The sequence below is a fragment of the Labeo rohita genome, chromosome 8, assembly GCF_022985175.1.
Source record: "Labeo rohita strain BAU-BD-2019 chromosome 8, IGBB_LRoh.1.0, whole genome shotgun sequence".
Lineage (NCBI taxonomy): Eukaryota > Metazoa > Chordata > Actinopteri > Cypriniformes > Cyprinidae > Labeo > Labeo rohita.
The window spans coordinates 8,859,996-8,875,039 of NC_066876.1; the positions used below are offsets into that span (position 1 = coordinate 8,859,996).

Genomic DNA, 15,044 nt, shown 5'->3' on the forward strand with positions numbered 1-15,044 from the left:
ATAGGGATCAATTCTTACTATTAACTATTATTATTGCCATCCCAAAGAGGCACAAAATCACTTTTACGGACTTTCTCATTAAATGTACCCTCCTGGTGGAATGACCTGCCCAACTAATTTCTTAAACAGTCCTTAACTTCAAGAATCGGCTGAAAACACATCTCTTCCATCTTTATTTGACCCTCTGACTCTAGTACTCTCTATTCTAATTCTACAATTTATGTTATTAACATATTGGCTGTTTATTAGTACTTATAAAGCATTTATTCTATATGACCATATTCTACATCCCTAATCCTACCCAATACTTAAACTTAACAACTACCTTACTATTAATGAGCAGCAAATTAGGAGTTTATTGAGGCAAAAGTCATAGATAATGGTTAATTAATAGCAAGAATTGGACGTTAAAAATAAGATGTGGCTGTTTTTTTTTCTCATTAAAAATATATTCAGATATTTAAGCCACAGTTTATACATACATCATACATATCCTTAAATCAGTTCAAACCATTAATTTAAATGTATTTTTTTTATTTATTAAGATCAATTGTTTTAGTACGTTACACTACAAAATTTTGAATAATTAGTAATTTTTAAGAAATCCCTTATGCTCATTAAAGTGTATTTATTTGATGAAAAACACAGTAAAAACAGTAATATTGTGAAATATTATTACAATTTAAAACTCATGTTTTCTAATTTAATATATTTTATAATAATAAATGTTATTTATTCCTGTGATGGAAAACTGAATTTTAAGGATCATTACTCCAGTCTTCAGTGTAACTTGATTCTTCAAAAATCTTTTCAAAAACATTTAGCAAAGATGCATTAAATTGATCTGCACTGTTGATCTGTTCATCACAGAGACTTCTTTCAAAAACATTAAAAAAAAAAAAAAAAAAAATATATTCCAAACTTTTTAATTCCGGTAGTGTTAGTAGGTAAATATTTCTGTTTATTGCTGTGTATTGTTAACAGTGGGGGGAAAAATTATTTTTTTTAAGGGCATTTTTAGTGTTTGTACAGGTTTTTGATAAGTAATACTAGTTAAATTAGGTTAAGCCTTAAAAGGTCTGCTTTGACAATAAACAAATTTTTGATTGATTATGTATAAAAAATGTTCGGACCATTAAGCTACAGATAATATTTACCTTGACACATCAAAAAGTCACTGCAAATGATTTTTTTTTTTGTTGTATATAATATAGTTAGACATTTCTAAATGTGCCTTAAATTTCTGACAGTGTTCAAATAAATAAATGACAATGTCATGTAAACTGCCATTCAAAAGTTTGGGATCAGTAAGTGTTTTTTTTTTTTTTTTTTTTTTTTTTTTTTTTTTTTTAAATGGAGTCTCTTGTGCTCATCAAGGCTGTATTTATTTGATCAAAAATACAGGAAAAAAAAACACTACAAAACTTTGAATAATTAGTAATTTTTAAGAAATCTCTTATGTTCATTAAAGTGTATTTATTTGATGAAAAACACAGAAAAAACAGTAATATTGTGAAATACTATTGCAATTTCTAATATTGGATTCCTGTTTTAATATACTTTAAAATATAATTTATTTTCATCAGCCATTACTGCAGTCTTCAGTGTCATCTAAACCTTCAGAAATCATTATATTTTATGCTAATTTATTATCAATGTTGGAAAAAGTTGCTTAATATTTTTTTTTTTGGAACCTGTGATACTTATTTCTTTGATTCGTTGACTAAAACGTTAAAATGAATAGCATTTAATCAAATTAGAATTTTTTTTTTTGTATTTTTGGTCAAATATATATATATTATAGGTATATAAGGTGTATATATATATACCTTGCTAAGCATAAGAAACGTCTTTAAAAAACGTTTTTAAAAAAACCTTACTGTTTCCAAACTTTTGAACAGCAGTGTATATTGCACTTATAATACATATTGTCCTCTTATTTTCTCTTGCAGTGAAAAAGAAGTTTAAAATTCTGGGACACAAGCGCACTGAGAGCTCAGATAGCAAAGTGTCTCTTGGCCCCTTTTCTCTTTTGAGCCGCTCTAAACAAAACATCCAGGAGCAGAACAACCTCTGTATCAACGGCAGCCACGTTTATGCAGAGGACCAAGAACCTAAAGCGAATTTTGGCTCCACACTCAGTCTGAACAGCTCAGGAAAGGGTTCGGTAGAAGATGTTCGTAAATACCACAAGCGAAATACCTCTGACATCTCCGTCGACTCACTCAAAGGCCTGAGTATCCCCTCATACAAGCCTGAAGTGCAAGACAAAGCTTCTCTTGTCCCACAGCGCCCTCTAGAGGAAAGGAGTCATGTAGAAGTGGAGGATAGAGGTAGGAAATCTGAAGGAAGAAGCCTGCAAGAGATGCTGGACCGACAGGAAGAGCAAGAGCAGAGGAAGCAGCAAGAACGAGAGAGAAAACTGGAGGAAGAGAGGAAAAGCAGACTTGAAGAGCAGGAGAGGAAACGCAAGGAAGAGGAAGAGCTGCAGAGGAAGCGGCGTGAGGAGGAGACGCAGCGAGCCGAGGAGCAGCGACACCAGGAGGAGAGCAGAGTAACCGAACGGCTCTCTTCTCTCTTTGGCATTGGAAAGAAGAAGGAGGAGAAGAGAGAGGAAGCTATGAATGAACCTAAACGTCTGAATGTGCCATCTTCCACAAACCCATTTGAAGACATTCCTCTCACCCCGGAGACTCCATCCTCTGTTCCAGAAGAGAGATCCACGGACCTACAGAGGGGCGTCAGGACCACACTCACCCCGACGCCTCCCACTAGTGCTTTCCCCAGTCGCACAGCGAAAGTGTCTGCAGTCAAGCCAAGGTGAGTACTCATGTGCTTGAATAACTTTCTCCATCCAGGATTGTATACTATTTAGGGCTGGAAGAGGCTGACAGTGTTAAGCAATGTTATGATGATTTTAATCCATGTTTGACTGACCAGTACATTTCCTGTATAGCATGTTAGACTAGTTTAACTAGAGTCCTGTACGGGTCCTGTGTGGTAAACCCGCAACCACAGTATCTACCAGAACACCCAACACGTGAATGCACAGCAACATTAAAGTTATAATTCACAGGCCTTTCTTTTTTTTATCAGTAGAACAGTGAAGATGATTTTTCATAAAATGCAAATCAGTGGCTACTGTCACTTTGAGAGTCAAAAAAGCATATCAGGCAAAGCAAAATTAATACCTGTTGCTCCTGATAATGTATTGAGATCTTATGAAGCGAAACAATCTGCATGTGCAAGAAACTGAACATTGTTTACTAAATTATACCTGTAATACATACCTTTTATTTAATTCTGTAACCAGCTTGTTTAAAAACACAAAAATCATAATTTAAACATCTGCATTAAAATAAATCTAAAAGTTTATATCAGCAAGGAAGTTTTGGAGGGCTTCTGTGCATTGTGTTGTTATCGCAGATAGAAGTGACTTAATAAATTTGAAATGCATAAAATGTGTAGGCCTACATTAGGGCTGGGCGATATGGCCAAAAAATTATTGCGCTAATTTTTTTTTCATATCAGTCGATATCGACGATTATCATGATATATGTCAAATTTTTAGTTTTTTTTCAAGTTTAAAGGCACATTTTTGCTACAGTGTGAAAACAATATTACTCAATAAAACAAGATATTAAATGTGGCTTTAAAATATTCTTTATGGTCAGAACATGACAAACATGTTTTTTTAATTCTTCACACTTTTCCAGTCATTTTTCCTTAACAAAATAATTTCTAGGTTTTGCTTGTTTTATTGAGTAATATTGTTTCAAATCAAGGAACATGTTTGTGTTACCTGATAAAATTAATAATAATAAAATATTTTTGTCTCTTGGAAATAAATTTTTGATAGTAACTTGAGCTAGGATGTAGATTCATGTTCATCATTAAAATCAGTACAATCTGTAAAAATTATAGCAACCTCATTTTTATTGACTGTTTGAGGGTCTTTTTTATTGTTTTTTTTTTTAATTAACCATTGCTCTTCCATAGTATCATCCATAGATTATGATAATAACAGTTAAAACCACAATAATTAGCACCTCAGTAACATGGTAAAAATGTAATGTAGTTCCTATGTATTTGTATGACAAACAGTACTCTAAATACATTTAGTATAAATGCATAAACGCTATTAGCTTAATCACAAAAAATATTGTAATTATATTTCATTACTCCTCCTTAAATACATTTAGTACACATCTGCATTAATAACGTAATAAAATTAGACACAAATATACCCACATTTCTGACACAATACCACTGTGCAGTTAGTGCTACTACAGTAAATCTATGGTAAACGATGGCGATTTGTAGATTAAAAAGCCTTCTGACTGTACCATTGCACACCGTGTTTCTCCTGTTTGTCAGCGCTGTTTCATCTGGCTATAAACCAAGTCATTTGTGTTCTTCACTGAATTCATGTGCTTTACACTGGTGCTCTTTAATGACCGAGATTCATCAGCGAGGCATCTGCTCTAGTAAGTTTGCGCTGTGCTGTCCTTTGAACTTTGATCCGAGTGTATAAATGGTCCGAGTGGTGTGCTTTTAGCACACTTTTGTTCCACCTTTGCCGCATAAACATTACATTGAACATTTATCGAACTCTTGTTATCGTTTATCAAGGAAAGTCATACCGCACAATAATTATCATTATCGATTTATCACCCAGCCCTATAGCCTACATAAAAAAATATAAACAATTACTTGACATTTATAAATGGCCTTGACTATTTAAGCTGCAGTACATATGTGCTTGTTTATTCAGACAGTTGTTGTAATGGCAAGTTCAGAAGCAATGCAACTCTGGAATGACATCTAACAGTCTTTCTTGCCTCTGCCATTTGTAAGCTTTTTCAGTAGCTGTGGTCTACTAAAAGCCTCAAAAGTGTCAGGGCTAAAGTGGAGAGAATGAAGACGAGGGTCTTTAGGAAGTTTTATTCGTCCACTGGTATCTTCTTATTTTTTTCTCCTTTTCTTTTTGCTACAGTAGGAAAGCAGCAAAGACTTGCATCACTTCTTTCATTGTTCTTCGACTGAAAATTACAACCAAAAGCAGTACAATGTGGCATTGTATCAGTATTTTATTTTCCAAGTTGTTTATTTCGAGTTGTGTTGTGGTAAAAATATCACCAGTAGCTCACAGAGTGCAACCATTTTGCATCAAAATAACAGCGCTCCCCGATGTTTTTTCAGGGCCGATACTGATTGTTACAGGTCAAGTAGACCGATAACCGATATTTTGAACCGATATATGTGTCAGGTGTAAAAATTAAAATGTCAAAGTTAAGAATAACAAGGGCTCTGACAAAAACGTTCATTAAATGCTGTAAAATTTTTCTTTTTGGCAAATCGGTTTGAAAATCCGATACCGATAACCATAAAAATGGATAATATTGGCACAGATAATGGGTTGACCCCGTACCCCCATAAGGCAAAATGTGTATGAAACATTTTTTTTTGTTTTGTTTTTAAATAAATGTGTTTTTGACTACATATTTCAGACGTCATTTGTTATATTTAACGAGTCTTACCACAAAGTCTTAATACCTGGGTTCACTTTAGAAGATTTTTGAAGATTTGTTTTAAGCAAAACACTTGAATGTTTCGACTTTTATGCTACCTTTGATAAAACAAGTTGTTTTAGAAACATAATTAGTTATTAGAAAAATAGGACTTTCCTTCAGTGCATGTATGTATATATTAGCTGTAATCACCCAGCTCTAATGCTTCCCCAGAGAAATAGTAAACTATCTTTGAAATCCATGTTAGTTGCTTTTCTTTGAAGCATTGTCATTTTTAGCATTCTTACTCAGGATAGATTCTAAAACAGTAAAGATGTAGAGCTTTGTAAGCTGTATTATACATCATGCTGAGGCTGCATGCTGAATGATAAATCAGGCTGCTCTGAAATGCAGTTAGCATTTTGCCACCTGAGAGCAGAGGAAAACCCAGGGTGAAACTCGACTCTTCTCACCTCTGTCTGCTCCACTGCTCTTAAAGGGGAACTCCTTTATTTAGACAAAGCCCACTTATGAAACATGTTTTAACAGATGGTTAATAGCAGAAGATCTTAAATAAACTGTGCACACTTACAGGTGAAGAAAGTAAGTGCACAAAAATTGCTATATTTTCCACACAAGTCATTACTTAAAGTGTTTCACATAAAAACATCCATTAGCTCTGAGCATTTTTGTTCATGTCTCTCAGCACAACTGTATCCCATTGTGAAAGTGCGGGGGGGGGATGTCTGTCAGGATGGGATGAGATCATTGTTTTTCTACTAGATGTGGGGGTTCAGGTATCAGTAAGTTTCATACCCTTGGGTGAAAGTGGAACACAGTGGTTTTAGTTTGTTTTTAATGTGAAATTAGTCTGGCAATAATTTATTCACTTTTTTTTTTTTTAACAGCAACTGATACCTCTTTGATTCACTAATGAGCTTATTCTGCTCTGCTCTTCTTTCAGTCTTTAGTTGAGAGTGTCTATAAAGTGACTGAAAATAGACTAAATAGCCAATAGATTGTGAAGAATTTCACCTGATCCACCTACTTTAAATGCATACTAAATATAGTCTAATGCATAATTGACTTTACTTTAGGCATTGTGTTTTTATGACTGTAAAATGTATTCAGTGTAGGTTTAATTGTATTGAATGATTTGCATTTTGACCTTAATAAGCTCAACTTACTTAACCTGTTTGGCTGAAGGCATGTGATTGGTTAGTGGAGGAAGGAATGTGGACTGGATCATCAAGTGCTGATCTTCTGGTTTGGAGTGAAACAAGCTGTAAAAGATGATGAGCTTGTACTCTTCCAGACAGTGACTAAGCAGCATTGTCTTAGGGGAAAAAAACTCAAGGATTACTTTTTTTGGTCCTGGGTGTTTTAAGGATTTTAGAAACTTTAGTTTTGTGATTCACTAATATGGTGAGTAACTCTTTTTCCAAAAGCTGAGAATAAAAAGAGACAGGAATATGGTTTAGTTGTGTTTGTTTGCGTGGGACGTTTAGATTCTAAAATGCAGGGTACATTTCCGTCTGCTGTTTAAAGTTTTTGAAGAAACAAAATAGTTGCTTAGTTAATAGTAAACTGTTTTAGTAAAAGTTGCTGAAGTTTAAATATTTTATATTTATATATGCCAGTTTTAACAGCCACTTTTGTGTCATATTTCTTAGGAAGTAACCAAGCAAGATATGACTTTGTAACTTAATAGTAGGAAAGACATTGTTTCTGTTATGTGATGAATGTTCAGTTGTTTATGAAAAGTGTGAATGTCAGACATTGAGTTAGGATAATATATTTAGGCAGGAGAGTCATGTGCTGTTTATATTAAATTGATTTCAGTTGCAGTTGTAATGCCCATTGGAAAATTGGATTGTAAGTGCTGTTTTAGCTGTAAGTTGACCATTTCATGTTTTTTTACTCTTTGGCAGATTGACTCTGAGTGTACTGCCTGAAACAGATAATAGCCATTCCCAATCCCCCTCAGACTCTGTAGACACCCAGAGCACTATCCACGCTCCTCCACTTTCCCCATCCCTTTCTACTGATCCGTTTGAGTCTTTTGGTATGTTTTCTGATCTTCATTCTTCTCTGGCACCTGCTAAACCTCCGAGAACTTTCAGTGAGTTAAGTGAATCCAGCATGGAAGACCTCTCAGCTCCCAAATCTGACACAAAGCGAAAGGCTCCTCTACCCCCGGGATATCCTGGGGGCTTGTCTAAGACCGAAAGACATTCTGATAATGGGGGACAAGCCCATACTCAGAACTCCAAAGATAGACCTTCTCTTCCTCTCCCAGACTATGAATCCCTCTATCCTAAGAAGAGGCATGGAGTAGTGGGTCAGACACGCTGGGATCATCTTATCGCAGAGGTAAACCAGAGAAACTGGGATTTCTCGGAAGAAGTTAATGTAGATGGACCTGAGAGGTCGATGACGGTCTTAAAGGACAGAACCTCTGTGAACCTTAACCAGCACCAAAGAAATTACGAGGCACCTCCCCCTGCCCCTGTGAGGCATAAAGAAGCACTCATTCCACGCAAAGGTCAAGCTCCTGCACCACCAGAACCATCGGTTGAGACTAATGTCCAACATGGGCATATCAAAGAGTCTTTATATGCCACTGTCAACAAGCCTAGTAACTCTGCTCCCAAGAACTTGGAAAACAGTCCACCTCCCGCTGTCCATAGTCGACGTGTACCTCAGGAGATGGAAGGGAAGACTGATGCCATTACGGAAATAGAAAAGCCTACGCCAGCTGCAAGATCCGTACAAAATCTACATTCAAAGACTGATGATGTGGCTAAAGAGATGCCTTCAGTCAAACCCAGACAACAGTCATTAGTCAAGGACCCAGTCAGACAAGTTCAACCAGACAAGCAGGTAACCAATCAACCCATGACATCAGAAAACAACAAAACTGAGAAACAACACAAGGGCCAAAAGGGAAGCATTTCCACAGATGGGTTTGTTGAAGTAGACCTCAGAACTGCTGGAAAACTTGACCCATTCCCAAGCGATAACCTAATATCTAACGATCCCTGGGCTTTACCACAGCAGAATGAAGATGACCTGTTCACTAGGGGCTCAAAACAAATGGGAAATCATAAAGATCAGACATCAACTGTTAATAAGAAAGATAAGTCTGCAAACAAAGGAACAAATGATCCATTCACAAATCTTTCAGAGAAAAGCGCGTCACCGAAATCAGAGCATGGAAAACAATCGCCCAGCTTCACTGAACAAGCCAGAGCCACATTTCAAAGAAATTTTTCACTTAGAAAGAAAAATTCATCTTGCCAATATCCAACTACTCCAAAATCTGATACAGAGAATACAAGCCTGGCTAGATCAGTTTCTCAGTCTTCACAAGATGCTGACGATGTTGAGCTGACTGTAACCAGTGTTGCTCCACCAAGCAGATCTGATCCCACAATGGTAACATCTGAATCCCTCATTGGGGGCAAGACTACTCTTCGTGCTTGGGTCTCGCCATCAGAGGCCCAGCCGGTTGCTTTGCAGAATGGTAGTGGAAGTGCAGTTTCTAATTCAAGAAGGTGAGCAAAGTTCTCCCAACCCCTACTAACACTCCTTGAACTCTTCTAATGGTCTGTCGTCCCTTTTGTGCTAAACCCAATGGCTTTCAAATCAACAGCTGCTATTTATTTTGAAACTACCTGAATCAATCTCTGGCCTTGCTAGATTGAAGGGTATGTTTTCTTTAGCATTTGTTTGATTGGTTGCGTAATGTTTGGTCACTCCTTAATGGGATCTTGAGGGTTGGGATTGTGAGCTGGGGGTTTTGCTACTGATTGTGGCTATTGGTTATTCAAAATGTCATGGTCTTTAAGGACTTGTGTAAATGGAACAAAGGCAATGTCTCAAATAATACAGGGGTTTCTTCATCTGTTTTGTTATTGTAGGCCATATTGTCTTTACAGTATGTGCATTTTTTGAGACTGGATCCATATGAGATGCTGTGGATGTGAGATTTGTGTGATATAAACATTAAAGTTTACATAAATATGATGTATACATGACATGAAGTTCCATATTAATATACTGACTTGAAGGCACCAGTGGTGGGCATGAGTTTGAGTTTGTTCAAGAGATCATATTGTTTTGCGGGATATTTACATTATGCATGACTCTTAATTGCTTTACCAAGGTGCTTACACTTGAGTTTTACATCTTATTTCTCTGCTGTACTTTTATTGATCTTTTTTGTTGGGAATTTATACATTGGGTGAGTTTGGAATGGTTTACTAACACATGGAAGGAACTGCTTACTGCATATAAGAGTATATGAAATATGCAACATTTTAAAACCTTTTTAAAATATGCATCATATGCTATATTTGTCATATGAGGCATGAATTATATTACACATTACATGTTTATGTCATCAAGATGTGTCTAGTCATCACTTAGGTAAAAAAGATACAATGGCAGTTGTGGCTGTCACAGTTTCTCGATTCAATTTGAGTACATGATTATAAAAAAATCCTTGATTGCATTTTGCTTGTGATGAGTAACCATCAAAAAGTGGTGCATTCCATGAATGAAAATCCATGGAATGCATTATTAGACTATTTTCTAAAGCTGAATGATATATTGAAACCGTTTAAAAACCATAATTAATCATAATGCTATCATGAATTTACAAACGCTACGATTTGGTTAAATATAAACACAAATAGGTATTATTTACATGTGTGGAGCGCCTCAAACTCCATCTCTGCATATTGCTGTGAGTTTATAACGTTCATCTGGAAACGCGACGTGCGGCATTTCATCAGATTTGTAAGGTAAATGATTTATAAAAATACATCATGTTTCTAAATATGCTAACTGTTCATTGCAGTTTCAAAATAAAAGCTCAAACCCTCACTCTAAGTTTACATGATTACAAGATTAAATGGACGTGTGAATTAACTGTTGTTTAGTCAATACTAAACAAGAATTAGATCATGCTGTAAAGCGAGGGTTGCTTGATTTTCACAACAAAACCCACAAAACTGCTACTCAAAACTAGCCCAATTGCGTTTCGAGGGTGATCCCCCATTAAAAATCGTGTTTGGCAGGGTAAAATAATTTTTTTTGGCGAGGTTCATCTGGTAAAATGTGCGTTCCAGGGGAAAAATATTACGTTTTTGGGGTCGCTTCAAACCGTGGATATGAAAAACAATCTGCAGTGTTAAAGTCCGCGGGAATAAAACCACATGATTACTTGTTTTTGATACTTTATTTGAACCATTTATTATTGCCTCATTGCGATTTATATGTATTTTAAGAAATTTTAAAAGCTATTGTTTGGTTAGGTCTATTTTTATTGCCTAAGAAAATATTATAATCATCGGAGTACTCAATTAATCATCAGAATAATTGACAGATTACTTGATTACCAAAATAATCATTAGTGACAGTCCTAGTCCTAGTGATAGTCATTCATCTCTCCTGGTGAAACACATTGTATTGTTGGATGCAGTATTTACAGAAATTTACTGGTATGCCTTTCCAAACATGCCCATGTCATTTTAATTGAAACCTTTCTTCAAGGGCCCGTGTTTAATTTATTTGGGCTTTTTTCTAATGGTTTGTTTTTTTCTTAAAAGTGTACGTCCTCTTCTTGATTGAAGGAACATGCTGTTGTCAGCAGTCAGGTTTTCACGTTCATTGCAGTAATATGTCTGTCTCTCCTTTCTCAGGCCTCACCCAGTGAAACCCATGAGCACCGAGAGCCAGTCTTCCAGTGTTATCGCTGTGGGAAAAGACCCGAAGACTATCACCATCAAGGAAATGGCTGAGAAGTCAAAGGTATGATAATTTTCTTACTTATTTAGCTATAATCTGTAATATTTTTTTACTAGTGGAAGTGAGGACAGCAAAAAAAGTAAACTGTAACAAATTATACCCGAAAAATTCTTCATACAGTGGACTACCAGTAAAATTGATAAAAATTTGGGACCAAAATTTATTCAGACATTTCACACGTGACCATGCTTTGCTTAAGTGTTTTTTTTCTTTAATTGCTAATTCGATTTTTTTTACACCACAGACTGAACAAAATTAAGCCTTTCTTTATTAATTGATCAATAAAGTTTTGATAGTTGTGTAGATATTGTCATACTAACAGTTGTCTGAATTTTTGGTTGATTGTAATCCATTACATACTTTTCTATCAAAGTTATCCGACATTATCAAGATGAGTTTGTTCCGACACAGTTTAACTGCTTCTTGATGTGAATAAACTGATAATTTGAGAAATGTTGAAGGTGTCTGAATGATTTTTGGTTTAACTGTATGTAGGAACAGTTTTTCAACTTTCCCTAATTTAACAAATATTTTACTTTTTGTCTGCTCCAATTTTTTAAACACAAGTATCAACTAATATTGGAAATTTAATCATTCATGCCAATTTGTACATTTAGATCAGATTTGCCATCATCTAACAGTTTTTTTACATTTTTAAATATGGTAATTTATTAATGCTAAAAAAAAATGGATATTTGTTCATGTTACAATCAACATACTGTACACTATAACATTGTGATGCCTACTTAGCTTTTAAAAATATATTTTTAGTTTACTTTTTCTTTTATTTTTCACTTGTAGACAAAATAGTACCAAATTTTAATATAGACTTATCTATACTTTTCAAAGGGAACTCTAAGTATTTATACATGTATTGCTTAATATAACATAAATGATGTCTCTTACTGAAATATGTAGTAGAAAACCCATGAACGATTTACGTTATTTAAAAAATCCACATTGTTTTATTTCTATGATGTCAAATGGTTTTTACCGCAACACAACTCTGAAGATAAAGTATGATACTAAACCACAGCTACTAAAAGGGCTATGGCGATGGACATAAGTATAGGCTTCAACCAAATGCCATAACGCTAATTTTTCTAAATCTGAGTTTAAACGCCTCGGATATCGAGTGAAATCCACGCTGACAAACTCCCTAAGTGGCTGCATCATCATGACAAGCGTCTGCATGTTTGCATCCTGCCAGGATGGCATCTAGCGTTTCTTGTCTCTGCCATTTGTAGTGTCATTTTGCCTTTCGACTGAAAATTACAAACAAAAGCTGCACAATGTGTTCATCGTACCAGTATTTTAATTTCCAAGTCGTGTTGTTTTAAAAAATAGCAACAGGTAGCACCAGTAGCTCACATTGCAACCACTTTACGTCATCGAAATAATGGCGCCCCCCATAGTCCAAAATTTATATAAAACGATGTGGATTTTTAAATAACGTAAATCTTTCATGGTTTTTCTACTACATATTTCTGTAAGAGACATAATTTACGTTACATATTAAGCCATACAAGTCTAAGTTAAAGGAACACTCCACTCTTTTTGAAAATAGGCTTATTTTAAACAGTTGAGTTTTACCGTTTTAGAATCTATTCAGCCGATCTCCGGGTCTGGCGGTAGCACTTTTAGCATAGCATAGCATAGATCATTGAATCAGATTAGACCGTTAGCATCTCGCTCAAAAATGACCAAAGAGTGTCGATATTTTTCCTATTTAAAACTTGACTCTTCTGTAGTAACAGCGTGTATTAAGACCGACGGAAAATTAAAAGTTGTGAATTTCTAGGTTGATATGGCTAGGAACTATACTTTCATTTTGGCGTAGTAATCAAGGAACTTTGCTGTCATATGGGTGCAGCAGGCGCAATGATATTACACAGCGCCTGAAAATAATCTCCCTGTGCAAGCAGGTAGTCACGTTGGTTATGTTGATGGAAGTTAGCCAATTTTCAGGGCTGCATAATATCATTGCACCTGCTGCACCCATGGTACGGCAGCAAAGTTCCTTGAGTATAGTTATAGTTCCTAGCCATATCGGTCTAGAAAATTGCAACTTTTCATTTTCCGTCGGTTTTAGTACATGATGTAATTACAGAAAAGTCAAAATTTAAATAGAAAAAATATCAACTCTTTGGTCATTTTTGAGCGAGATGCTAATGGTCTAATCAGATTCAATGATCTATGCTAAGCTATGCTAAAAGTGAGCCTATTTTCAAAAAAGTGGAGTGTTCCTTTAAGTAAAGTGTATACAGACTTTTAATTGGTACTGTATATACGCTTTATGACCATTTTTCCCCCATCTACCTTTATTTCACTGCATATCCAGAATACAGATAGCGGTCCGTACACTCAGCTCACACAGGAGGAACTCATCACACTGGTGGTAAAGCAACAGACCGAACTCTCCAAGAAAGACGCCAGGATCACGGAGTTGGAGGACTACATCGATAACCTACTAGTTCGAGTCATGGAGGAGAAACCAGCCATCCTGCTTTCACTTAATTCCAAGTGTTAGGGTTTGATCCTAACATTCGCTTCAACCGAGCCCAGATCACAACAATGAGACACTTTAATATTGTGGGATTTGTTTGATACAGCCAAGAAGGATTTTGAATGCAATATCACATCTCATAATCAGTTTAATTGCTTGAGTATTTGACGCATGTAGAGTTGCAGGCATATGCGCATTCTGATTTCACCACCAGAATCGTACAAATAACTTATTTTTACAGCGTGGATATGTCAGAAGTCTGCAGCCTGTCAGATCGCCCGTTAATAACTGGATGCTGGGCTGTTGTTTTTGTTTTGTTGGTTTTTCCCTCATTAAATCATGGTACAAGCTTCTTTTGAAAAGCTTCCCAACAACAAACACATCCTATTTATTGATCTTCTCAGTTTTCTGCATCTTTCCATTTAAGAGAGGGCTTCCTAATGCATTATTTATTGCAGTCTTAAGCTTGTATTTGAAGACTTTCCTTATTCCTGAAGTGATTTGTTTAGATCTCGACTGCTGCCTTGAGTCTTGATCAGAACACTTCACTAGTGTTGATGCAGCCTGTCCGTTGGGGCTCAAATCGAGGTAATAATCTTCTTACTGTTTAGAAGTTAAGACGATAAGCACTTTTTACTTGAACGGGGTGTTTAATTCATGAAGGATAGTGTTTTTATATTAAGTAATTATGTAAAATACCCTGTAGAATTACCTCTGTAGAAACGCCTTAATGAAGAATATTTTTTTCTGCCCGTTACGCACACTTCTGCTGATGCTCTAACACTGGATACGTAATTCATTTTCTGCTTACTATTGGCTACATATTTAATTTTTTCTTTTTTTAAGCTGAACTGGCAGTCACCTTGTTTAATCAGCCGAAATCTGCATGTCAGACTGCATGTTTGTTTTCTATTGTAGTGATGTTGACCAGGGATTATTAAGCATTTTTTGAAGACTGTCTTAAGATGATATCAACCTTTTGAGCACAATGTACATACTGTGACATTCTGCAGTTCTGGAATGAACAAGCAATAACTGTGTCTGCAGGATTTATTTCCTGAACTTCAGGTAATGTGGTACTTTCATCAAACCGGGATCTTTTGCGTTTTATCATGTTGCTTCTTGACGTCACTGTTTGTACTGTGTTGTTGAAAGCTTGTCTGTTGTGAAACCAAAGATCTGTCATGTAAATCTCAAAATCCCATTCGCTATTC

At 35.7% G+C, this 15,044-nt stretch overlaps 1 protein-coding gene across 1 annotated transcript in view; it reads left to right on the forward strand.

Moving 5' to 3' along the window:
• The window catches only part of rab11fip1a (RAB11 family interacting protein 1 (class I) a), a 29,411-nt gene extending 15,055 nt beyond the window's left edge, over nt 1-14,356 (forward strand). The window contains exons 3-6 of the mRNA XM_051117197.1: nt 1,953-2,820; nt 7,442-9,067; nt 11,219-11,327; nt 13,666-14,356. Coding sequence (XP_050973154.1) covers nt 1,953-2,820; nt 7,442-9,067; nt 11,219-11,327; nt 13,666-13,854 — 2,792 coding nt within the window. The 3' untranslated portion in view covers nt 13,855-14,356. The remainder of the gene's footprint in view (nt 1-1,952; nt 2,821-7,441; nt 9,068-11,218; nt 11,328-13,665) is intronic.
• The last annotated feature ends 688 nt before the right edge of the window (nt 14,357-15,044 follow it).